This window comes from Lissotriton helveticus, chromosome 3_1 (assembly GCF_964261635.1).
Source record: "Lissotriton helveticus chromosome 3_1, aLisHel1.1, whole genome shotgun sequence".
NCBI classification, from domain to species: Eukaryota; Metazoa; Chordata; class Amphibia; order Caudata; family Salamandridae; genus Lissotriton; species Lissotriton helveticus.
In genome coordinates, this window is record NC_136061.1 from 981251684 (window position 1) to 981277023 (window position 25340).

At 49.3% G+C, this 25340-nt stretch overlaps 1 protein-coding gene across 6 annotated transcripts in view; it reads right to left on the bottom strand.

Annotated features, from left to right (window-relative positions):
• The window catches only part of PCNT (pericentrin), a 1333356-nt gene that overhangs the window by 787385 nt on the left and 520631 nt on the right, over positions 1-25340 (bottom strand). For all 6 annotated transcript variants that reach the window (XM_078681435.1, XM_078681433.1, XM_078681434.1 and 3 more), the window contains one exon: positions 6696-6925. In XM_078681435.1, the coding sequence (XP_078537561.1) occupies positions 6696-6925 (230 nt within the window). The remainder of the gene's footprint in view (positions 1-6695; positions 6926-25340) is intronic.

Consider the following 25340-nt stretch of genomic DNA (forward strand, 5'->3'; position numbering starts at 1 on the left):
AGGGCCCAACACTACAAGACATAGTTTAATCTTTATTATACCCCTGTGAAGCTATTTGACTGGAGGTTTGCTAATTTCGTTTTTCCCTTCCATAAGAAATGACATATTACGAAATTTCAGTTGCATTCCTTGAATAATTATCCCAAATAGGTTGTCATAAAATGCCAGAGTGAGTAAACAAGGCATGCATTGCTTTCTTAACCATGAGGGACTTTATTAAATAAAAACTGAGCAATTCGCTAGATTCTTTAGACAAGCCTATGGACCGTAAGAGCCCTCCTTTGCCTCCACTTCAGTATCTATTTTTCTCCGAAATTCACACCTCGCTTCCATTGAGTTTTTAGTCATTCAGCTTTGTGGGAGGGTGACCCAGAACACCTTAAATGGCCACAGTAAGTTGTTATGCCAGCAGGGGGAGCCCTAGTGCAGCAAGACACATGACTGGATGAGCTGCTCTGTGGCACGAGCTGGTTCTGCTCCTTTGTTGCCCAAACATCTCTGGCTCTCCTCTGGATGCCAGAAACAGAGACACTTCCTTGACAGCTTACCCCATAGTAATACTTATTCATCTGGTGCCCCTAAGGTGACAGCATGATCCTTTAACCACAAAGATCCCTGCAATGGTTCACTGCACCACCGTGGGAGCAGGAGGGACTTGGACAAAGTCTAGCCTTTACCAAGTCTGGCTCTGGATGTCACCTGTAACATGAGAAAGCCTTCTGCGGCGGAGATATTCCAAAAACAGCCAATCAAAGGTAGATAATCATAGCCTATCTCTCCTGGCCTGGCTTTGATTAGCTCTCAAGAATGTCCATCTAGCCTGCCTGTGGTGTGGCTAGCTCTAAAGGCAAGGATATACTGTACTCTACCGGAGGCCCCACACACATTCTTCACTCCAGTCATCTTATTTAGCATTCTCTCCTTCGGACAAGCCTTCTGACAAGCCTAACATTCTTCTTTACAAATTAATTTGGCTCCACACAGTTTCACTCAACTCGCAATGCAAGAACTGAGTGAGCAGTCCAGACCCACCACAATGTGGAAGTAAAGCTCAACACCACATACGTACACTGCAGATCTAGATTAAAGAATAGTTCGTTTCTGGTAACATATTGCGGCCATACTCCAGACTCACCACACACCCTCCCCATGGTAGACAGTACTTGCCACACGCACCCAACACTCTTCTACCCAACACTCTTCGAATATCACATATTCCGGGTCTATCACATATCCAACAGCGCTCTCCACTCAAAATCATCAGACGCCCTCATTCCTTGAAATGTTAACACTCAGACAGCACAAACTAGACAGAACATCTGTACTTTTATGTCTACAACACTGCACCAAAGCCAGGCAGTAGACAAAATATAGCCACACTAACAGCAGAGTTTGAAGGAGACCACCGCCTAATCTGAACAACACTATCATAACGGTCTGCCAGATTCTGATGCAGTGATAGGGAACATCTTCCTCTGGGTAAGAACTGGACGATCAACTACCAAATGCAGGAAAAACGTGAGGACCCTTCGTACATTCACCATTATGCACAGCATTCTACAAAGATTGCCCAAGATGGTGCACATGTACTTGCACACATCCACACAAACCCTTTTAAACGACTCTCTACTAATCTAACACAATCAAACCTCAAACTAAAGGCACGTGTGACGGCACGTCCCAATCCCAGCAGAAAGGAGGCCCTGTTAGAGAATGCCTCAGGACGCCATGGAAATGATGCCCGATGCCATACAAATGTGAATAACACAACATACCTGCCCACCTTCTACTGTTGAAGTCTACGGTCCAATGGGGGCATCGTTGCTCATACGATATGATTGGGCCATTATGAATAGTACTGTCCCATGCAGCCGGTATGGCATATCTTGGTTTTGAATGATTTTCAAGGTGGAGCTAACAATGGAATAAAAATGTTTATTAATGGCCTTAACCCTAGTCTATCAACGTCCTGCCTTCCTGACTTGAATGGAAAAATCAAGTAAACTCTACATTTGGTGTGTTTAAACGTTTGGTGCATCCCTGTGAATCCATGCCGCTCCTCAGCAAGAAAAACATCAGAAGCACGTGCACTCCTCGCGCTCGCTTTGAAAGGCCACAGACGGCCTAATTGGTCCGCTTTACTCTCAGACATATCCCCAAAGTGCGATATCACAGGCCCAGCAATAAATCTGCTGCTGTTACGAGACAAACAAGCAGCAATGACAGGCAGCTCGCAAATGTGAAGCAGGAGCCATAAGACTGTTCATAAACAGCACTCGAGATCACGTGGCGCAGACACCACGGGGTGACAGCAGGGACCTCTACCGCTTCCAGATGTGTTTCAGTATTTTAGGCAAAGGGCTGCTAAGGTGTGATGGGATGTCTCAGTTGGCACTTCAGAAAACAAGGGAGGTTGGCCGGGCTGGTGCGCAGTGCACGCGCACGCATATGGCGGCGTGCTTTCACTTTAAACTGTGTTTAAAGTGAAAGCAAGCAGAAGATGGCGGCGGACTGTCCACTGTCCTTACATGCACGTGCATGCTGTTAGGCTTGGACAAATGGCTAGAGCAGCCATCTTTGTCCATCCCTGCACATGCATGTAAGGCTTTGGCAGAATCGATTGCAAAAAGTCTTCTCTGGCGGGAGCAGCACATGCGCTACTTTCGCCAGGCGAGTCCTAAAAAGTGTAAGAACACATATGGCAGAGGCAGTCCGCAGTGAGGATCTAAAACAACTAAAGGTAGGAGTAATAAGACATGCTGACCAAACACAAGCATGCATTTATAAAAGGCACGAAAGGGAAAAGAGAAGGGGCTTCAAGCCTCAGAGTACATTACAGCATGCCTCGCAGAGCAGCGAATGCGCTGCCCATGCTTGACCTAAAAAGGAGTTTGGGAGGGAGATTTCTGCTGCTTGCAAAACATCTTAAATTGCTCTCATATTTAATGTGGTGCTCTTTTTTGACTTGGGCCATTGTACACTATGTATGTAGGCTGCACTATTTGTCTCTTTCTTAAGTGTCTTTACAGGCTATCCTGAAGAAAGGCGAAAGTCTCCATTTTGAAAGATATATTAAACAATCATTTGCAATGCAATAGGTCTCGCATTACGAGAATTTGAGCTATTGCCATTGTAAACGACAATGTCTTTTATTTATGTGTTTTGAAAACCTGTAAGCGGTGCTAAACACGCACTTTGTGCTTATAGTCCTTGCTTATAAACAGCAAGGCTGGAAGTAATAGAGGCACAGTTACTGCCAGCCTTGCTTCTCATAAGCAACGACTAGAAGTACAAATACAATTAGTCGCTTTGAAATGTGACAAAATAATTATTATAATAATCATATTAATTCCAGATTCGTTGTACTCTATGTGGAGCTGATGAAGGGATATTTATAGAAGGTCTAATATAAATTAGATGTGGTAGGCGCAGTACAGCAAGCTGCGCCTGTATATCCCTAGTGAGGAAGGCACCAGCACTGCTTGTCTAGGTGCAGTAGCACATGCTGTGCCTAGAGGTCCCTAGTGAGCATCATAAACTTTGAAGATTTGGTAAATCTACCTCACCCATAATGCATTGCATGCAAGACAGTACCACAAGTACATTCAAATAGCTATGTCCATGTATACAATTAGTAGCTTTGAAATGTGACAAAATAATTATTATATTAATTCCAGATTAGGTTGTACTCTATGTGGAGCTGATTAAGGGAAATGTATAGAAGGTCTAATAGAGATGTGGTAAGTGCAGTACAGCAAGCTGTGTCTAGATGTCCCTAGTGAGCAAGGTACCAGCACTACTTGTCTCAGTGCAGTAGCACAAGCTGTGACCTAGGCACCAGCACTGCTTGACTAGGTCCGGAAATGGCACCGTCGCTGTTGGAAGCCCTTCTCCACGGAGGACAATAGCGGGGCCTGGACGACTGGGTTGATGCCGGAGTGATGAAGGTTGGGAATCTTTTCCGAGACGGGGAGCTCCTCTCCTTTGAGGACTTCAGTACTGACTGGGACATATCGCAGGGACACTTTCTCTTATATGGGCCGTCACAGGAGCGATGAGAAGACATTGGGGTGAGGGATCAACGGAACCGCCGCAACACTACACATGTGAATATAAGAGTTTGGCAGGTGGGACCATTAAGGCTGTGGCTTGCCTCTATACAGCCATAGGACGGGACTCCCCACAACCACTGGACAGATTAAGACACAAAAGGGGGGAATGATATTGGCAGGCCGCTAGATGACAAGGACTGGGACAACATTTTAGAACGCACTGCCAAAGTATCTCGCAATGCCTGGTTTAGCCTCATCAGCTTCTATATACTCCATCAAGCCTATTTTACCCCAGAACGTATCAACCGATATTTTGACGGCACGGACGCTAGATGGCAGAGGTGTCAAGATCAGGGGGCGACCTTTATACATATGATGTGGAGCTGTGCCTCCTTAACACACTATTGGCATGAAGTAACACAATTGATAGCGAGGGTGACCGAGAGGGAGGTCCCCTGCACACCTGCCCATGTACTGCTCCACTTATTTCCAAACTCTGCTAAAACCAAAACCACAGCCAGGTATCAGGACCTGGCATTTATTCTCGCGAAACCAGAAATAACCAGTAGCTGGAAGAAACCAGGGGGCCCCAGTATCCTCAGATGGAAATGTGAGCTGGTGAAATGGGTGGGCTGCGAGGGCAGGGTCCTACTTCGGAATGCACAGCGGGGAGTGGGAAGACTGGAACGGGCGCAGGCATAGGAAGGGCTGGTAGCGGACTTAACAAGAATTGGCAGGGATTCAGAGGCTTCCACCCCAGAGAGGCTTCAGTATGTAGAGCACCCCCAGGGATCAGACTAAGGCGGAATACCCCAGTAGAGACAGGCGCATGGGAGCGTTACATGGCACCAACACACACGGGTGAAGAAGGGGGTCACAACGGAAGGTCCGACACAACATCGGTTTACACGCCTAAAGTGCCCGAGAGCCTACTCACTGAGCTGAATAGTCGAGGGGAGACAGCAGTGTGAGGAGGGTGGGGGGGGGGGGGGGGGGAGCCAGGGAAGTTTTGGTTTGTTGTATTATTGTTGGGGGAAGGGGAGGGGGTATATCCTACATACGTGGTATACTGGTACGAGATAGCATCGTGATCATTATAGTTGCTATATACCAAGGGGGTCAAGCGATGGTGGCAACAAACTAAATAGATCAGACATAGCATCTTGGGTGGTTACAGCTACTGTACCTAGACGCTCTAAGGAGAATGTTACATGACATCTAAAAGGCAATAAAATTTGTTAAAAAAAATTAAATAAATGTGAGATGTGCTAGTGAGTGAAGTAATCACTGCCAGTCTAGTTTAGGACTAAGTGAGTGTCCTGTCTGAAGGCCTTTAAAAAGGTAGTGCCTTGAGGCTGTAATTAAAACCTAAGGCGTAAAAACAAATGTAACAGGGGATGTCCTCATGGGAGGTTACAAGAAGAGACAAGGGAGTACTAAGGAGGTACTATAAAGCCTAATGACAAATGAAAAGCCACCATTTACAAAGGACAGGAGCCATTTAAAAAGATGGGTGGGAAGAAAGTGGAGCTTTATACACGTATCCTGAATACAGCATGTCTCGAAGAGACCGCGCAAGCGCTGCCTAGGCGAGACCTAAAATGTGCTCCAGGGTCCATGCACGTGGGCGGGACTATTCAAAACTTACGGCTATACAAGGAAATCCCCTACGAGAGAATCTTGAATTCCCTTCTTAAGGAGAGAAGAAGCCAACTGACTTAACTACTCTATAATTACTCCCCATTAAGACAATCCTCCTCATAGGCTTTGACCTGATAAATAGGAACCTTGAATATGACGCACATAGCAGTGAAAGTTTCCAGTTCTTTATCTCTGTTTTAATGTTCCTTCCCTAACCTTCCTATTCTTTCACACTTGACCCCGTGAAGGGACCTACAACAGCATGTGGCAAAACACTTTTTTTTTTTAATAAATCTAATAGAAATAGAGGAATAAAATGACACTACCATGAAAAGCACAAAACAAAAGTGGTAAATGCCACAGAAAAATTATGGATTAGAGCTGGGACACGAGAATGGGCGCTTAGGTTGGTTGACCCACTGAATCTTTTTTTTTTTTTTTTTTTTTTTTTTAGTGCCTGCATTTTTAATCAGAAGTTTTTCTCCACCAAACGCAAGCAATTGCCAGTGAGTTAAAATAAAGGAAGATCAGAACTAAAATGCGACTTTAATTTCTCCTTAATGCCAACCCTTTGATGCTCTATTACAGCAAACGTCTTATTGACCATTGTCATAAACAACTTTTAGAGTAAACATTAGAATATTGTTTAATCAACTAGCAAAGTGAGAACTCAAAATGATTTCCAGAGTCCAAGCTTGTTTGCTGGGTTCACCTTAAAGAGCCAGAATAAGTGCACAAACATGACATTTGCAGGTACACTATAAAGCAGACATTCATACATTTACCATAAAATACCAAAGCCCAAAAAAACAAGGGCAACCACAATGTGCAAAAAAGCTTAGTTTGGCAACACAATCTCTTTCCCTACCTCAAAGGCCATACAAGACCCAAATTTATGAAACAGTTAACATCACACTCTTAAATACCCTTGTTTCACCCTTGCGTGTGACAATACTTCCGGAAACGCACGTTCTACAAGAATGAGATCCGAGAAAAACTTACATCCATGAAGTGTCGCTGGTTTTTCAGTTGTTTCTCCAAAACTTGGATCTGCTGTCGAAGGTCACAGACTTCAGATGTGGCCGTAGCTAAATCTTGATTTCTGCTTATTTGCTCCTCAAGCTCTGCCTCCAGCACATTCATTTGAGACAACAAATTAGCTCGATCCTTTTCAGACTGACATTTCAACTCCAACTTCTCTTGGGACAGGCGGTCTAACTCTTTATGTAGATCTAAAGAGAAAAGTTAGCTGCCATCATCTTTTACTGGAAATATTCCACAAATTAAAGCAAGTAAGTTTATATTCTATGCAAAATTACCTTATACACACACATATATATATATATACAAACATATACACTGAATGGCCGAAATAGCAGAAAGGTAGACCTTGCTAGTGCCCAGAGCAAAGCCCTGCTGGGCCAAAGAAAGAAGAAACAGTAGGACTTCTGAAAGAGGGGCAGAAAGGGGATTCAGAGACTTTGTTGCACACCATGCCACAAATTTGTTCCACCTGCAGGCGTATAATAACTTAGTGGAGACGCCTGGCTGCCAGAATGACCTCACAGACTTCAGGAGGCAAGTTGAAAGGAATCAACTGCTGTCGCTCAATCTCCACGCAAAGAGGTGGAGACTGGACAGGTTCGGGTGGAGGACCGTCCGCCATGCTGCGACAGAAGATCCTCCCGTAGAGGCAGTCGGATCGGGGGGAATCAGGGGTAGTACAGAGTAGCTCGGGATACCAAACTCTTGGAGCTCAGTCCAGTGCCACAAGAATTACTTGTGCCCGGTCGCGCCTGATCTTCTTCAGCACTCTGGGCAGAAGTGGTATAGGCGGAAAGGGGTACAACAGACCACAACTCAACTCGCGATGAGAAGCTTTGTCTAGCGAGTGCCACCTTGGGAATTCAAACACACAGAACAGTTGACATTAAGCGTTGTCTTCGGTGGCGAATAGATCTAACCAAAGCTCTCCCCACTTTTGAAAGACCTTGAGCAGGGCCGGCTCTAGGCTCATGGTGGCCCTGTGCAGGGAGCGTAGGTGGGGGCCGCGGAAGAGGGGGTCCGGACGGGGCGGAGCTCAGGAAGGTGTTATAATAATACATCCAGAAAAGTCGTTAGATGACCAGTACCTGCGGCTGCTCCTACCCTTCCGAATTCGTCTCAGAACGATACAATTTAGGAGGAGGAGGGCATTGTGTCCTATTTGGCTACCGCCAGCCAGGACTGAGGGTCACTGGCAGAACTACATAGGGGGTTCAGTACTGTTGCTTGTCAAACTGAGGTTTGCTGGCAGACACCTGCAACTAGGAAGGTCCGAGCAGTGCAACAGCCAGTAGGGCTGTGAGTCAGGCCTGAGGTGCATTGGCGGGGTGGGGCTCCCAGTAGTGGAAGAGCTTTGGAAGTAGCCTCAGTCTCTGTACTTGAAGGAGGGGGCAGAGGCATTGGTACTCGAAGTGCAGGGGGTTGCATGTCTTGGCTGAGGCTTTTTGGCAGACCAGCTTATTGGAATGACAAGGGGGGCAGCAGGGCACTGAGGCCGGCTTTGTGTGCACTGGTCGAACTTTGTGACTGTGAGAGTGATACTAGTACTGCAATAACAGAGTGCGCCAGGGTAGAGGTGCACCAACCGAGACATCTCAAGGACGGGGAGTAATGCTCCGTACCTTCCTTCGCAGAGCAGGCAGTTCTGGCGTACTGTACTCAGAGTCAGCACATAAGGGTGTAGTGGCGGAAGTTAACTTACACGGAAACTAAGGGACGCCCCAGCTGAGGAGTGACGCTATATTAATTGTAGATCAAAGTCAAAGGTGTGCCTGTCACCGAGATGGAGCTTGCACACTGTGGATCATGAATTAAAGATAACTTTAAACAGTACCTGAATGTAGCTTGCGTCGCAGAGAACACGTTATATGAGGAGACCAAGTTGTGCCAACTGCCTCAAAAAGAATGTTTCAAAATGAAAACATGAGACGAAATTTTCACCTTATCCCTTCCTGACGTTTCCGAGAGCCTCGGGGTTTATTTATTTTATTTATTTATTCAGAGTTTTATATAGCGCGGTTAGTGTGTAGTGAGTGGAGCACAACCAGCATTACACAATGGCACCGTCAATTTCATCTCGTACTTGTTCTGCTTTCGTAGAGATTAGTTTGATGCCTATATTGAAAGCCGGGGTCGGAGCCGCAGGCCGCCAAATCCTGTCAGGGGGCCTCCAGTGCCAGTCATTCCTTCCGATCCGATCCTCGTCGTGGCGGCCCCTGAGGTTTGGCGGCCCTGTGCAGGTGCACACTTTGCACATGCCTAGGGCCGGCCCTGCCTTGAGCCACGTCCGAGTGAAAACGCCATTCGTGACCCATCATGCACCTGCGGCTGAGTTTGTATGCCCTGGTGTTCAGTGAACCTGCCAGGTGTTGAACCACCAGGGAAATGCCCTGATGTTACAGTCATGTCCAGAGGCGCAGGGTCTCCTGACGTTGGGTCCACGACCCAACCCCGTTTTGTTTTTTTGCAGTACCACATGGCAGTGGTGTTGTCTGTGAACACCTGCACTACTCTTCCCTTGACAGAGGGAAGGAATGCCTTCAGTGCAAGTCAGATTGCCCGAAGCTCCAAAAGGTTGATGTGGAGCCTGCAATCCGCCAGAGACCAGAGGCCTCGGAGCTCCGCCTCTCCCATGTGGCCAACCCATCCCAGGAGGGACGCATCCGTCACCATTGTGTGCTCCGGTTGGGGAAGGGAGAGGGATCTGCCACTGACCCAATGCCGGTTTGTGAGCCACCACTGCAGCTGTTGTGCAATGCCCTCTGAAATCTGGACGTAATCTGACAGGTTTCCCCGATGCTGCGCCCACTGGAACTTCAGATCCCACTGCAGAGCCCGCATATGCCATCTGGCATGAGTGACTAGCAGGATGCAGGAGGCCATGAGGAACACAGGATAGAGACTAAAATATCGGAATCATAGCCTGAATATCCTGTACTCCCCGTTCGGGAGGATAGGCCCAAAAGTGTGTTGTATCCAGAACCGCTCCGATGAAGAGGAGCTTCTGAGAGGGAATCAGGTGCGGCTACGGCACATTGATGGAGAAACCCAGCAAATGCAGGAGGTCAGCCGTAGTGTGGAGGTGGGAGACGACTGTCCAGGGCGAGCCAGTCTTCAACAGCCAGTCGTCGAGATAGGGGGAAGACTGAAACCCCCTGATCTGCACAGATGAGCTGCGACCACCACCATCACTTTCGTGAACACCAGAGGGGCGCTGGTAGGGCCAAAGGGGAGCACGGTAAATAAAGTGCTCATGGCCTACAGTGAATCGCAGGTAACGCCTGTGGGCCGGCAGGAAGGGAATGTGGAAATATGCATACTGCAGGTCCAACGCTCCCATCCAGTCTCCCGGGTCGAGGGCAGACAAGACCTGAGCCAGTTATCTTGAACTTCTCCTTCCGAAGGAAGCGATTGACGACCCTGATGTCCAAGATATGACGCAGGCCCTTGTCCTTCTTGGGCAACAGAAAATAGTGGGAACAACCACGTCCTATTTCTGGCGCAGGAACGCGCTCAATGGCCCCCTTGGCCAAGCGGGCCGCAACTTCCTGTTGAAGAGGTGCCAAATGATCCCCCGACATGTGTTGGTACTCGGGTGGCACGGCTGAAGGGGTAGCCTTGAAGGGGAGGGAGTGGCCCCTCCGGACTATTTGTAAAACCCACATGTCCGAAGTCATGGTGCGCCAGTGGGAGAGGTGATGGCGGATCCTGCCACCCACTGGCGTTTGATGGGCCAGAAAGACCAGACTAGGAGAGTTTGAAGGCAGTGGTGGCCAGGGTGGAGGTGGACTGACCCGCCCGCTGGCCACCTGACCCGTCTCGGCGGGTCCCATGTCCGCGGCGAGACTGTTGCTGCATGGGCCTATGGCTCCGAAGCAAAGATGTCGAGGCGCCACTTCCGTGGCCACGAAAGAAGTGAAAAGCCGAAGGCGGAGGAGGGCGCGTGGCCGAAAGGCCCAAGGACTTGGCCGAAGCCTGCGAGTCCTTAAAGCGCTCCAACTCTGCTTTATTGCCAAAAAGGTGAATGCCATTAAAGGGCATGTCCATCAAAGTGTTCTGGACATCCCCCCAAAAAACCAGTTGTCCTCAGCAGGGCGTGGCTGCGTGGCAACGGAGCGCCACGGTCGTGGAAATCACTGTGCCCAGCGAGTCGGCGGTGTCAAGGCCACATCGAATTGTGAAATTTGCTGCATCTCTCCCTTCAGCAGTAGCTTGAGAGAGCACTGTCCGGGCCTCCTCCGGAAACTGAGGCGGCACCTGCGCCACCATATCCCACACAGAGTGGGGAAAATGGCCCAAGAGGCATGCGGTGTTCACAGACCGCAGCCCTGAACTGGCGGAAGAATTTTTTTTCTTACCGAACTGTTACAGTTTCTTGGATTCTCTTTCCGGGGGTGCGGAAGGGAATGAGTTTTGGGACGCAGAGGCTTGGACAACCAAGCTCTCAGGGGTGGGGTGCTGGGAAAGGAAAATGGGGTCACCCGTACCAGGCGATGGCGTCGACATGTTCCTATCCACTGGAGCCCTTATATTCGGCCTGGGCCAGGTGCCCAAAAGATCATCAGAAAGTGCATTATAGGGCAGCAATGGCTCCGCAGAGGTAGGCGCCGGCTAAAGTACTTCTGTCAGGAGGTTAGTCCTGACTGGCACTGTAGGGAGCTCACGGTGGAGGGCCTTGGCCAAACACCACTGCGAAAGTCGCAAACCTCCTCCGTAGCCACGGTAGGAGGAGTTAGCATGCCAAGACCAGAAGAGGTGTCTAGACCACTGGCATCCCCCAATTCCTCTGCCCAGTCCGGGTCAAACTCACACTGTGCTCAGAGGGTCCTCAGACCCCTCCCAGTCCTCCCCTTCCTCTGAAGGCTGTCTAACAGGTCAAAAATAAAAAAGACCCCATCAGCAAAATCCGCATCGAGCGATGCCGTTCTGGCGCCGTGTCCACATCAAGGGCTGAAACCGGGGTCAAGGTCGTCCGGGGGCAAGGGCAACGTCAGTGCCTGGGCCGGAGCTGACAGCGCTGCTGGAACTGGAGCCACCAACAGTGAAGAGCGAGGGCCCCCAGTCGCAACTGTCTGCAATTAGAAGCTTTCCTTGAGGCAATAAAGCATTGTTGAATGACAATTTCTCACTGCTTCCTCTTTTCCTTATGGGTTAGGAGGGTATTGTTCTTGCTGTGTAAACCGATGTAATTTCAGCATTTTTGCCATGTTGGAAACATTCTAGGCTGCATATCATATATATACATACACTTATATATATATACACACATATATATGCAGCTGAGCCCTTTTACATCACATGGTGGGAGGAGCTCTATGATTACCTGAACGGAGGCATCCTGTACGAACTGCGGCATTTGAAAAAGGCTTGACGCCGAAACCGGTCATGCTGACTTTCTTTAATAAATGTTCACTGGAGCCCCGCTGTGTCCCTTCTTTCGATGTGAGAGAGGACGTTTGGTGTGTGTGTGTGTATATATATATATATATATATATATATATATATATATATATATATATATATATATATATCGCGCTCATCCAAATCCAATATTGCAGGAAAAGAGAAGACAGCACTCGAGAGGTACTCGTCACACAGTAGTTTATTAACTACAAGCTCGCCACAGACGCGTTTCGGCACTTGGCCTTCGTCAATGTGTGTGAGTTACACACGTTTAACCGGTCATTTAAATATACATTGCAAAGTATAAAGGAAACACCTCTCAGTCAACATACATATATACACATACACATACAAACAAAGAAAACCTCCTTCCAAAGTTGAGAGAAGCAGGAGCCCCGAGGGGATTCGAAGACAACACCTTTAATTTGTGGGTTTGGCGTATGCATTTCGGCCTCATCAGGCCTCGTCAGCGCCGTGGTGTAACAAGGGAATTACAAGCGCTCTGCATTTAAATGTACAATGCTGCATGCCGGTTGGTGCAGTATCCGCTCCACCCCTCCACAGGTAATTACACTTGATGATTAAGGTCCTTGTACAATCCAGGACTCCAACACCCAGGATGCACCAATGGAATCCAGGTGAGTGCTGCCGAGGGTTTGCGAGAAGCTAGGTACTGTGCAAAACGCTAAAACAATCCCCGTAGAAAATGTAAAAATGTCACTCTAATCCCCTTAATCCTTCGACCTAGAGCACGAATGTCATTAGGCAGGGGCAGGAAGGAATGCAACCCGCCCAAGCTGAGGTTATATATATATATACATATACATACATTTTTCAAAACGAGTCAGGAGCTCGCATCAGTGACCGTCTGATTGAAATTGCCACCAGAACCTGCTTGTACCCGGGGGCGTGGCTTGGCTGCCGAGCGGAATGGCTGCCTGAAAGCGCAGCTCCGCTGATCGAGTGTATTAATCCGGCATAAATCCGCTTTCCACCGACTCTGGGGCTCGGGTCCCGGCCCCCTTCCACGAGCGGAGCGACCCTCCATCGCTTCAAGACGGATTGACAGGAATCCGCCCAGCGCATTGGTGTGAGACACCTCCCGGACCTTCTGCCGGTGAGAGGCCTGCTACGGTGTGTGGCGCCGGACCCTTGCGCTCGCACTGGCGGGCCGGAAGTGACTGCGTGCCCGGCGCTGCGTCGCCAGATCGGTCGACTGGGGAAACGTGACGGCGCCCGCTGGCTAGCGGACGCCTGGTACAGGCGTCTGGCGGAGTGGACGGCTGCGCCTACCCTCTGCCCCAGACCCAGGTGCGACGGCGCTTGAAGGAAAAGAGGCGCTGAGCCGCGATGCACGCTACAAGCCGCAAGATCGTTCAGCGGGAAGAGGCGCAGACGTGCAGCCGCCGGTAAGGAGCTGGTGGGGCGCCTGATAAGCTAACTGCCCGAGACTGCGATTTCTGGGTGAAATGGAACTTTGAACTGCTGGGCACTAATGAATCCCCTCCATTAACTGACATTGGCGAAAAACGCCGTTTGAGGGTGGACGGGCGCATACCGCCATTTTCTCCCGGAGTTTGAGCCTTGGCACTGCAGGGGTCGGTGAAGGCGCCAAAAGCGAGCTAGTGCCTCTAATTTGAGTGCTGGAGGGAGACTATTGCGCTGCACAGCCATATGGCCTAAGACACAGTGGAATTATACAGGCAGTCTGCGGACCTCTACCTACAGTGAGGGCACCGGACTTGATGTGCCATTGACCGCCACACCTACTGGTTGGTGCCGCCGACTCGGGGACCAGAACACATTGCTCTAGACTGGCGCCTACGCGTCCAGCGCTGAAGTTGCACGTGGGCGCCGAGGTGCACCCCATAATTCGGGTTGACTGATATCAGTGGAAGTCAGGCGCTCCTGGACGGCGATAGCAAGGCGTGACGAGGCCGGTCGTCACCATGGGCAAGCCGGACACACGACAGCCCAAAATTATGTTCGACAAGACGACCAAGAAACCGCCAAGCCAGGAAGCGCCGGATCAGGAAACATCGGGTGCAAGCCAACCTGTGCTACCGGCGGATGACATTAAGGCAATGTTTCAAGAACTAAAGTCAAGTCTGCAAGGCATAGATGGTAAGATGGACGCATTGGCTGCACGTATGGACGGCATGACGAGGAGAATGGATAAGCAGGAAGGAGTGGTCGGGGTCCTGGAAACACGTGTGACGGACACGGAGGAATGCCAATCGGAACTGGACAAGAAACTAAGGGGAATGGACAAAGTGCTCTCCCTGATCCAAATGAAGAATGAGGATTTGGAAGCGAGGTCCAGAAGAAACAACGTTCGCATCACGGGAGTGGCAGAATCGACGGACATTGCGAATATGGAACGCTATGTTGAACAGATGATTAAAGACCTGTTTGGAGAGAGTCTCTCCCCTATGTTTCTGGTGGAAAGGGCGCACCGCGCACTGGGTCCAGTGCCCAAGCCAGGAGCTCCACCTAGGACAATCCTTGCACGCGTGTTGAATTATAGAGATAGGGACTCGATCCTGCGTCTGGCACGCAACATGGCGGATTTACAATACAAAGGAAATCGTATTGCTATGTACCCTGATTTCACGCTCCAAGTCCAATCTGCCCGGCGGGAATTTTTACCCGCTAAGAAGGTGTTCCAACAAACAGGCACGGAATACTCTTTGATTTACCCGGCGAAACTGAGGGTGCAGGGCCCGGGTAAACCCACATTCTTCACGGATGCCAAGGCGGCGTTGAAGTTCGCCAAGCAGCTTGCTAAAGACCAGAAAGGACGGACGGAGACTGGTGACCAAGGGGACTCTGGCCAGCTAAGTGATATTGAATAATGTCCTGTGTTGTTGAATATTGAGTCATTAGGGCCTTCTGTGCTGAGGGAGGGTATGTGCGGCATTGCTACCGGGAATTTTGGGGCGCTGGCTGCTTCCTTGGGGAGGTGTCGTACTTTTTACTACATTATCCTGCAGAATGTTAGGAGATGACCGATGCTCTGGTTGATTGGGGGGCCGGGGGTCCCTGTACCGCACAGAGCCGAACCGCGCTCGATCGCCCTGTCATAAGTACAGGGTTGGAAGGCAACAACCTGCGTACCCCCAGGGATGACTCCCAAACTATGGTTAGCCCTTCTACTACTGTTGTTGAGTGGGAGGGTACAGGGGGGGAAGACTGCACGACCTGATTGGGGGGTTGGAGCGGGTGGGAAGGGTGGGATGGGGGTTGGTTTTATTTGGTTTGTTCTGTTCACATATGAAAACGCTTTGTTGCAATTGTCACTGACATTCACTTACATGATGGGCGCTGACACTGTTGAGATATGCCTAGGGGATGGAGGGGTGTGGTGGATTTTACAAGTGGTTGTGGAGCTGGAACGCTTGTGCCCTAGGAGGACTGCAAGGGGCGCTCTACTAATCTTATTGCACCCTTATACTCTGGCACAGTGGTGGAATCTACAGATAGACTGGGGAGTGGGGAAACTATACACCCTGATGTGCAGGCCGTAATGGCGTCAATAACATGCCTATCGTGGAATGTGAGAGGAATGAATGACAGGAGGAAAGCGAGACTGGTGCATGCCTATTTAGAGAGGAAACGAGTAGACATCTGCATGCTTCAAGAAACGCACTTACATATCACAGATGCCTCGCAGCTCAAACACAGGAGATGGGGGGAGGTGATACACGCCCCTTACTCGAATTATGCCAGAGGAGTGGCGGTTCTGATCCGTAAGGGCCTACACTGGGTGACACACCAGGTACTGAGAGGTGAGGATGGAAGATACACGTTGATTCTGGGGGTGCTGTGTGGCATCCAAGTACTGCTTGTAAATGTGTATGGCCCGAATGACGACAACCCTGAATTTTACGAGAGCTTGTGGGGTAAAATGCGTCAATTTGATACTGCAGCGATCCTCTGGGCGGGGGACTTCAATGTAGTGCTGTCTGACGCTATGGATCAACAAGGCGCTGCCCGAGAGCACCACCCGAGGGCGGCTGAGGCACTGGGCGCCATTGTTGGAGAGGCATCCCTGGTAGATTCCTGGAGGCTGTTACACCCACAGACGAGGGCGGGTACTTGCATCACAGCCCATAGAGCCGCGTGGTCGAGACTTGACTACTGGCTACTGTCCAGAGACCTGCATACGTCAGTCTTGACGGCGATGCACTTGCCAAGGTCGCTATCAGATCACGCTCCGGTGGGAATAACGCTGGCGACCCCCACTCAATACACACAGCCATTTAGCTGGAGGTTTCCGTCGCAGGCCCTATTAGATCTTGTGTTTAAAGAGGAACTGAGAGGTAAACTAGAGGAGTTCTTTGAGCTCAATGAAGGGACAGTGGATTCGCCAGGCACACTCTGGGAGTCCTGTAAAGTGGTGACTAGGGGGCACTGTATGGCGCTAAAGACTGGAGTACTGCGATCCATTAAAGGCACACTTGATACGCTCGAAAAAGAATTAGCGACGCTGGAAGTCGAGATTACGACATCGCCTACAGATAGGGCCCGGGCGGCCTTCAGGGTGAAACTGACCCAGTATCAGGAAGAAGCAGAGAGGGAGGTAAAATTCCTACATAAATACGCTCAGGCTCGTAGATATGGGGAGGGAGACCGCCCTGGGAGGACGTTGGCCGCCATGCTCAGAAAACCTAGAGGAGCGGATTATATTTTGGAACTGGCCACTGAAACTGGCGAGATGGCTCGGACGCCGAGTGATATCTTGCATGCTATGGAAGAATATTATGGGAACCTGTACGCCTCCAAAATGCAGCCGAGGATGATATGATAACAGATTACCTAGATACGGTGGCGCTAGCGTGGTTCAACAACGGAGCACGCGAATATATGGATTTACCGCTGACGCAGGAAGACATACGTCTGACCATCGCCGGCATGCCCTTGGGTAAGGCTCCTGGACCTGACGGCCTCACGGCTGCATTCTACAAAGAATATGCTGACATCTTGGTCCCACGGCTGCACAAGGTATACATGGAAGCGATTGAGACCGGGAGCCTTCCCCCGTCACTCCGAGAGGCCATGATAATTACACTTCTGAAGCCGGGCAAGGACCCCACGTGTCCGGATTCGTATAGGCCGCTGTCCCTGATCAACCTAGATGCCAAGATCTATGCCAAGCTACTGGCGGAACGCCTGAAACCAATGATACCCCAAATAGCACTCTCGGATCAGTCTGGATTCGTTACGGGCAGATCCACGTCACACAACCTACGCACGCTATTTGGTTTACTTCACTATCTGGACCCAAAAGTCCAGGCCGCGGCTGCCTTGTTGGACGCAACCAAGGCATTCGATTCTCTTGAGTGGAAGTTCCTACAGGCACTCTTCACAAGAATGGGGTTCAGCGAGTTGTTTATCCAAAAAATATGCGTCCTTTACAGTGGCCCCACGGCTAGAGTGAAAGTTAACGGGAAAGTCTCACAGCCTATAGGGATCACTAGGGGGACTAGACAGGGATGCCCGTTATCGCCGCTGCTTTTTGCCATCGCCACAGAGCCGTTAGCGGCGAGATTGAGACAACATAACACCCAGAGAAGTATAGGATTCACCTCCAGTGGTTTATTAGTGTCCATGTACGCGGACGATATAACAATCTTTATGCAAAACCCGGCTGACAATTTTGGCCCCCTGATGAGGGAATTAGTGCGATACAGCGGTTTGACCGGCATTAACGTCAACTGGTCCAAATCCACGCTTTTGCCATTGACTGACGGTACGACGCAATGCCCTACCGAATTCCCCATCACTTGGGTGGACGGTGAGGTGAAATACCTGGGAATACATATAAGCCGCTCGATACAAGACCTATGGCTTTTCAACTATGGCACCGCCGTGGATTGGCTTGAGACGAAGGTGAAAAAATGGATCACCCTGCCGCTGTCACTGACAGGGCGTATAGCCATAACAAAAATGATTATACTGCCAAAGTTCTTATATCTATTTGCGAATGTGCCCCTGCCACTTACACAATCCTTTTTCAAACGCGTACGCTCGGCCCTACTGGAACTAGTGTGGGCGGGCAAACAGCCTAGAGTGCAGTGGAAAGTATTGACGCTCCCTTTTCGCCAGGGTGGTCTGGCGGCTCCTGATTTCAAGTTATATGCCTACTGCACCCAGGCTCAATATCTACACTTCTGGCACCACCCGATCCCATATCAGCCCCACGCGGCGATCGAAATGGATGTGTCGGCACCCACCCCTTTGAAAACGACGCTGTATCACAAATACAAAAGATCGCCGGATGACATAAACACGGTGGAAACAGTGCGATGGGCCTGGCAGGGCATCGCGAACCGGGCAGGCATCTCTGAGCTGTATGCCCCATCCATGCCGCTGAGCGGCAACCCCTTGCTAGGTCCTCTGACAGATGCGGCGATTTCTGAGAGGGCGCGACAGCGTGGTCTGGTGGTGGCGAGTGACCTATACCCAGACGACACGTTTGTGAAACTGAGGGACATATGCGAATCAGAAGTACCTACGGCCTCTGACTTGCTGCTATACTACCAACTGCGAGCGGCATGTAAGGCCAGATACCCGATGTTCCCAGCAGTGCCTCCGTAGCTTTCGGCACTGGAGAACGTACTGACCAACGGCTCTCCAAGAAAGCTGATCACCCGGATCTATAAAATAACGCAAGAAACGGCGCCATGGGTGCGACCTACCTCGAAATCACAATGGGAGACGGAGGCGGGAATCGACATAACCGATAAACAATGGCAATTCTGCTGCGACCAATTGGAGAACTTGTCGCCTAACTATAGGCTGCGATTGATACACTTTAATTTCCTACATAAAACGTATCGCACACCTGTGCAACTCTTTAAAATAGGATTGCTACCTGACTCTCGCTGTTGGAGATGCGGGGCTATAGAGGCGGACTTCTTTCACCTCACATGGAGTTGCACGCCGATGCAGCAATATTGGGTGGAGGTTTTTTCACAATTGGGTCAGATAATAGGAGAAACACTGCTTCCTGACCCAGTGGTGGCTCTACTGGGATATGTCGCTGGCATACCCAGTGCCTCAAGGAAATTAGCTGCGTTGTTACTCCTACTGGCGAAAAGACAAATTGCACTACATTGGAAAAGGAAAACTGCTCCAAAAACGACGGGGTGGATAAACTCGGCACTATACTGTCGGGATCAACTGACTACGTATTGGGAGCTCCTACCACCGCGGTCTAGACCTGCTGATATCTGGCTGCCCCTTACGACCTGGTTGGCTGGAGCAGAGATAGACGAATGAGCCTGGATGTGAGAGGCTGGAGATGCCTGGTAGCGATGGATGAATGGTGCATGGAGATTGGACATACGTGGTGTGAGATTTCACTAGAGGAACATTACTAAGGTTTTTGGCTGTATAACGATGGAAATCGAACGTGTGACTACGTGAGTGCTTCTGGGAGGATTGAATTGAATAGTTCGGGTGCTGCGCAGTTCCCCCCTCACACGTGCAGTTATTCGCCACACGCACATACCCCCCCACAACCTCTTTGACGTGACCTACTTGGAAATCGCCCTAATATAAGTGTCAAAAAGCCCTTTATATTGACAAATAATTTATGACAAATGGCAAAGCGTTGTTGGTTTGGTTGTATAGGTTATTTGAAAAGTTACTGAAACATGATCCTTGCACATGTACATGGTGCAGGACCGCAAGATATGGTCAACATGATAATAAAGATGCTGCCTGCCTCCGGGTTGTTGGCTGAATAGCGGTGTACTGCATTTGAATAATGAATAAAAGTTTATAACCCAAAAAAAAAAAAAAAAAAAAGAGCCTGCTTGTACCCTGTGAATAAAGGTTTGCCACCTTTCAACCGTGTTGGAGTGCTGTTCAACTGTGGGCAATGGCAATTGGAGCAGTGCAAAATAACGTGCATCAATTAACGGACGGTCTACGCGTTTCGGCTCCTCGCCTTCAACTGGACCACTATATATATATATTCCATACTTGATTCCTCCAGCAATCACCAAAGAATCGTTCAAGCCCAAATTTTCTTTTGCAGCGTGATAATTTATTTAAGACATGCAAGCAAATAACATGCCCAAAGGCACCTTGGTCACGGGTCAAGAATTGTTTGAAAATTCACTTTACATATAGTGCAGAAAATTCATAGAAATTAAAGTAGGACTACTTGTCTCTACACTCCGTTTTTGGAGGCCATTTGTTGTTTTGTATACACAATCGCCAATAGCACAGTAGTTTCAATAAAGTTTTTTGAGAGAAACCCAATTCATACAATGTATACAATATAACAAGTGCTTAATTGTACATCGGTATAATGATATCCATACACCTTAAATATGGAATGGTACCGCAATGAAAAAGTGATTACGGCTAGAACATTCAGTCTTGTAATGGTAAAATTGTCAATATTGATCACCATAAATATACTGAACCCAAAATTGTCATACTTCTCCGCATGTTTTAACAATTAAGCCCCAGTGGGCTTTTGAAGAATTTCATGGTTATTATCACTCCGGGATCCCACACATGGGCGGGGATTATTCATAGATTATGAATATTGATGTGTCCCCTGGATGAGAAGGCCGGATTTAGCCAGAGAAAGCAGATAAAGTAAAATGTTATCTGAAGAAGGCTCAAGTGGGTGCACATTGTTACGAAGACACCATCAACAGAAACCTGTCCATTTGAGAGTGTAAGTTTTAATCACGGACGATGCCTTTGGAAAGGATGTCTCTACAGTCTTGCAGCAGATCTAATTCCTTGAACTCAGCGAGTTCAGTAACCATGCATGTAGCTGCAGCAGGGCTGGATGTGGGTGTAGAATCTGTCCCCTGCTCAGTGTTAACAGTGTTGACGATGAGGTCTGCATGCTGAGAGCAGGAGAAGCTTTGTGAACAAGTGCTGACGAGGCCAACCTGGAGCATTGAGATTCATTCGACATGGCACTTTTCAATTTCATCAGAAGCCTTGGAATTAACGGAAGGGGGTGTGTGTGTGGGGGGGGGGCGCTAGGCAAAGATTTCTAGCAACACCTCATTAGAAAGGCGTTTCCCCATGAACCTTCTTCTTCAGTCTCCCAGCTGGCAAAGAATTGACATTTCCGATTGATCTCGGAAGCAAAGAGATCTAAGTTGGGCCTGCCCCACATCTGGATGATATACTCGAGAACTTCTGATTCAGCTCCCATTCGTGGCAAGAGTTGGAAGCCCTGCTTAAGGTATCCACCAGACTTTTCTTCATGCCTGGGAGATGTTCCACCTGAATACATTTTTGGGGAGAGAGAAGCCACATCCATATTTCCTGTGCTTCCTGCGATAGGATGTGGGAGCGTGTGCCTGCTTCTTTGTTCAGGTAATGCATGCATGGGGTATTGTTTGTCTTTATCAGAACCGAGGAACCCTGAATCCTTGGGAGGAAAGCCTGTAAGGCTAGAGAAATGGCCCAAAGCTCTAGAAAATCTGAGCGCATTTTTGAAAGCGCTTTGGACCACTTGACCCTTATCCAGAGATCTTCAAGGTGAGCTCTCCATCCTGGTGTCTGTACTGAGGACTAAATCAGATGTCCGAGAATGGAAAGATTGCTCTATTGAGAGATTGTTGGAGCGCTGCCATCAAAGCAGAGCCGACTGCATGACTGGAGTTATTCGCACCAGGTTGAATGATCAGGTCACCTGAAGCCATTGATTGCCCAGTTCCTCCTGTATTGGTCTCATTCTGAGACAAGTGCAAGTTACCATTAAAATTGCAGAGGCCATCACTCCCAGTAGAGGTTTTATCAGTCTCACAGAAGCGAACTTTCTTCCTCTTAACTTTGTTGCAAGAGAAATTAGATGCGTTTGCCTTTCTGTGGACAAGAATGCCTTGTCTTGGATAGTGTCCAAGACTGCTCTGAAAAAAAGCATCTTTTGAGTTAGATGCAGAACAGACTTCTGAAAAGTGAGAGTAAGCCCCAGGGAACGAAACATTTGAAGTTGCTCTTGAAGCTTGTTGAAAAGACAGTGCTTTCACTAACCAGTCGTCTGGGTAAGGTAACAGCTGCAGGCCCATGAGCAGCAACTGGAGCCAAGAGGTAAATATTCTTGGTGCTGACCGCAGACAAAAACGGAGAACTCTGAACTGAAAATTAGCATCTGCCACAGTGAAACGAACAAACTTTCGATGTTTGGGATGAATAAGGAAGTGAAAATAACAATCCTGCAGATCTAGTGTTGTCATAAAATCGGCATGATTGAGAAGCTGCAGTAGCTCCTGAAAAGTGACCATGCAGGAGGACTTTTTCTGCAAATATTGATTTAATTTTCTTAGGTCTACAATTGGCCTCCACTCCCCCGCATTCTTTCTTATCAGTAAGAAACAGGAAAAAAACCTTTCCCCACCTGAGAGTGAGGCACTCTTTCTATAGCTCCTTTCCGGAGCATAAACATGATTTCCTTTTGGAGGAGTTTGCGAAGAGGTAGAAGCTTCTTTAGAGGCAGATGAGGCTGTGGGATCTTTATGAATTCCAGAGTATTACCATAATTTACTATGTCCAGGATCCATTTGTCTGAAGTGATTTTTCTCCATTGATCGAAATGTAAAGAAATGAGTTTGAGTTTAAAATATTTATAGAGCGCACGTACACCTGGCGGTTTCATGGCGCTAAGTAGTACTGAACCCATAAGGGAAGGAAGATCGGGGAGAGGGGGAGGGAAGAAAAATGGCAATTAAACTGGGAAGGCTTGTGAGAAGAGGAAGGTTTTGAGGGCTCTATGGAAGTGCGGATACTGAGTGGAAGATCTAAGGTGGGTGGGGAGAGCGTTCCAAAAGGCAGGGGCAAGTGTGGAAAATGTCGTGACCCCCACTTTTTACGCCTAAAGCGGGGGACTGTCAGCAGTTGTTGGGAGGATGAACGTAGTTCCCTGACGGGGGCGTAGGCTTTAATTTCCGAGGAAATGAAGGCAGGGGCTGCGCCCACCCGGGCCTGGAAGGTGATACATCCCATCTTGAACTGAGCTCGTTGTCGAATTGGGAGCCAGTGCAAGGACTTCAGGAGCGGGGTGACATGGTGGAATTTAGCCAGGTTGTAGACCAGGCGGGCAGCCTGGTTTTGGACAAGCTGTAATCGCCGCACACTGTAGGCAGGCATGCCGCAGTATAGAGCGTTGCCATAGTCTAGGCGGGAGATTACCATCGCCAGGACAATGAGTTTTAGGGCGGAGAAAGAGAAAAAACAAGAGACTTTACGGATGGTACGGAGTGAAAGAAAAGAAGAGGACACCACAGAACTGACATGGGAGTGCAGAGTGAGTTGGTCGTTCAGTTTGATCCCCAAGGTTTGCGCAGAGGGAGAAGGAGAAGGGGGGGGGCCTAGGGAGGGGGGCCAGAAGAGAGGGGTCCAGGGACTGGAGCAACCACCTGTCAGAACCAGCTCAGTTTTGTCTGGATTTAACTTCAGGTGGTTGTAGTTCATCCAGTCCCGGATAAAGATCATGACAGACTGGAATTTCTCCATTAACTCAGGGGAAGGAGATAAAGTAAAGATAAGCTGAAGGTCGTCCGCATAGTTGTACACGGAGACCTCCATTTGCTGGAGAGCAAAAATGAGAGGGGCAATGTACAAATTAAATAAAAGAGGGGGAAACGGAGGAACCCTGAGGGACCCCGCATTGCACTTTCCGGAAGTCCGCCGTGAAGTCGCCCAGGCGTACTACCTGGGTACGGTCTCTCAGGAAGGAGGACAACCAGACCAGGGCTGAGCCTCCGATTCCCGCCGCTCTGACACGGGAAAGTAAGATGGAATAATCAACTGTGTCAAAGGCGGCGGAGAGGTCGAGGAGGACCAGAGCCTGGGGGTGGTTGGTGTCCATGCCCTCTCTGAGGTTGTCAAGGACTGACAACACTACGGACTCGGTGGAGTGTGCGGGGCGGAACCCAGCTTGACAGGGGGCTAACACCCTGTTTTCCTCCACAAAGGTACTGAGTGCTCTGGTCACATGGCGCTCCAGTACCTTCCCCAAAAAGGGCAGAAGGGAGATGGGGCGGTAGTTGACAGGAGCGGAAGGGTCAGCACCTGGTTTTTTGAGGATGGGACAATAGTGGCCATTTTTAGGGGTTGAGTGACAATGCCCTGGGACAGTGAGCTGTTGAGAAATTTAAGAGGGGGCTGCGTACAAACAGAGTAGATGTGCCTCAGGATGTGGGCAGGACAGGGGTCTAGAGGTGAACCTGATTTCACCAAAGGGAGGAGGGAGAGAAAAACCTCCTCTGTCAAAGGAGGTAAGGAGTCAAGGCGTGCCCCGACTGATGGGATCTGGGGATCGACGAAGGAAGAGGGGGGAGAGGGGATGTTTGCTTTGATATTGGAAATTTTGTCCAGAAAATAAGTGTTAAGAGAGTCACATAGAGTCTGGGAGGGGGAGGCTTTGAGGGTGGCTCTGTCGGAGTAGGCAAGGTCGTGAATGATAGAAAAAATTTCTCTAGGCTGATTTTCGCCCGCCAAGATTTTAGAGGAGAAGTAGGTCGTCTTTGTAGCCAAGATTGATTTTTTTGTATTGAGACAGGAGGATGGTATACTGGGTTTTGAGGTTGGGGCAGTAATCTCGCCTCCAGGCCCGCTCGGCATGGCGCACTGTGAGTTTTAGGGCCTTGAGTTCCTCATTGAACCAGCGATTAGCGTCGTTCGCGCGTCTGGAGGACACCCGCCTGAGGGGAGCGACCGAGTCGCAGCCTGGCAGGAGCCAGGAGTTAATACAGTCAGCTTGTGTGGAAGATGACAAACCGTGAAGGTCCGGACTGGATGCGGAGAGCGTGGCGGAGAGAGCAGCCACATCCACCTTTGTCCATGAGCGCGCCCAGGTGTTTTTGGGGAGAGAGGGCTTGGTGACTGGGCTGAGGTGAAAAGAGAAGGAGATCAAGAAGTGGTCGGACCAGGTGCAGGGGGAGACAGACAAGGAGGCTATAGGACAATTAAGGGACCATATCTGATCAAGGATGTGGCCCAGAGTGTGGGTGGGGGAGTGAACGTGGGATTCAAAGTTGAGGGAGCGAAGGGTGTCCGAGAATTCTTTAGAAGTCAAGCATTCTGCGGGGTCGGATGGCCAAAAATTAAAATCTCCTAGTATCAAGATGGAGGAGTTGTTGACCGCTAGAGTGGCCACTAGATCTTGGAAGCCGGGGAGAAAGAGTTGAGAGGGTTGGGGGGGACGGTGCATAA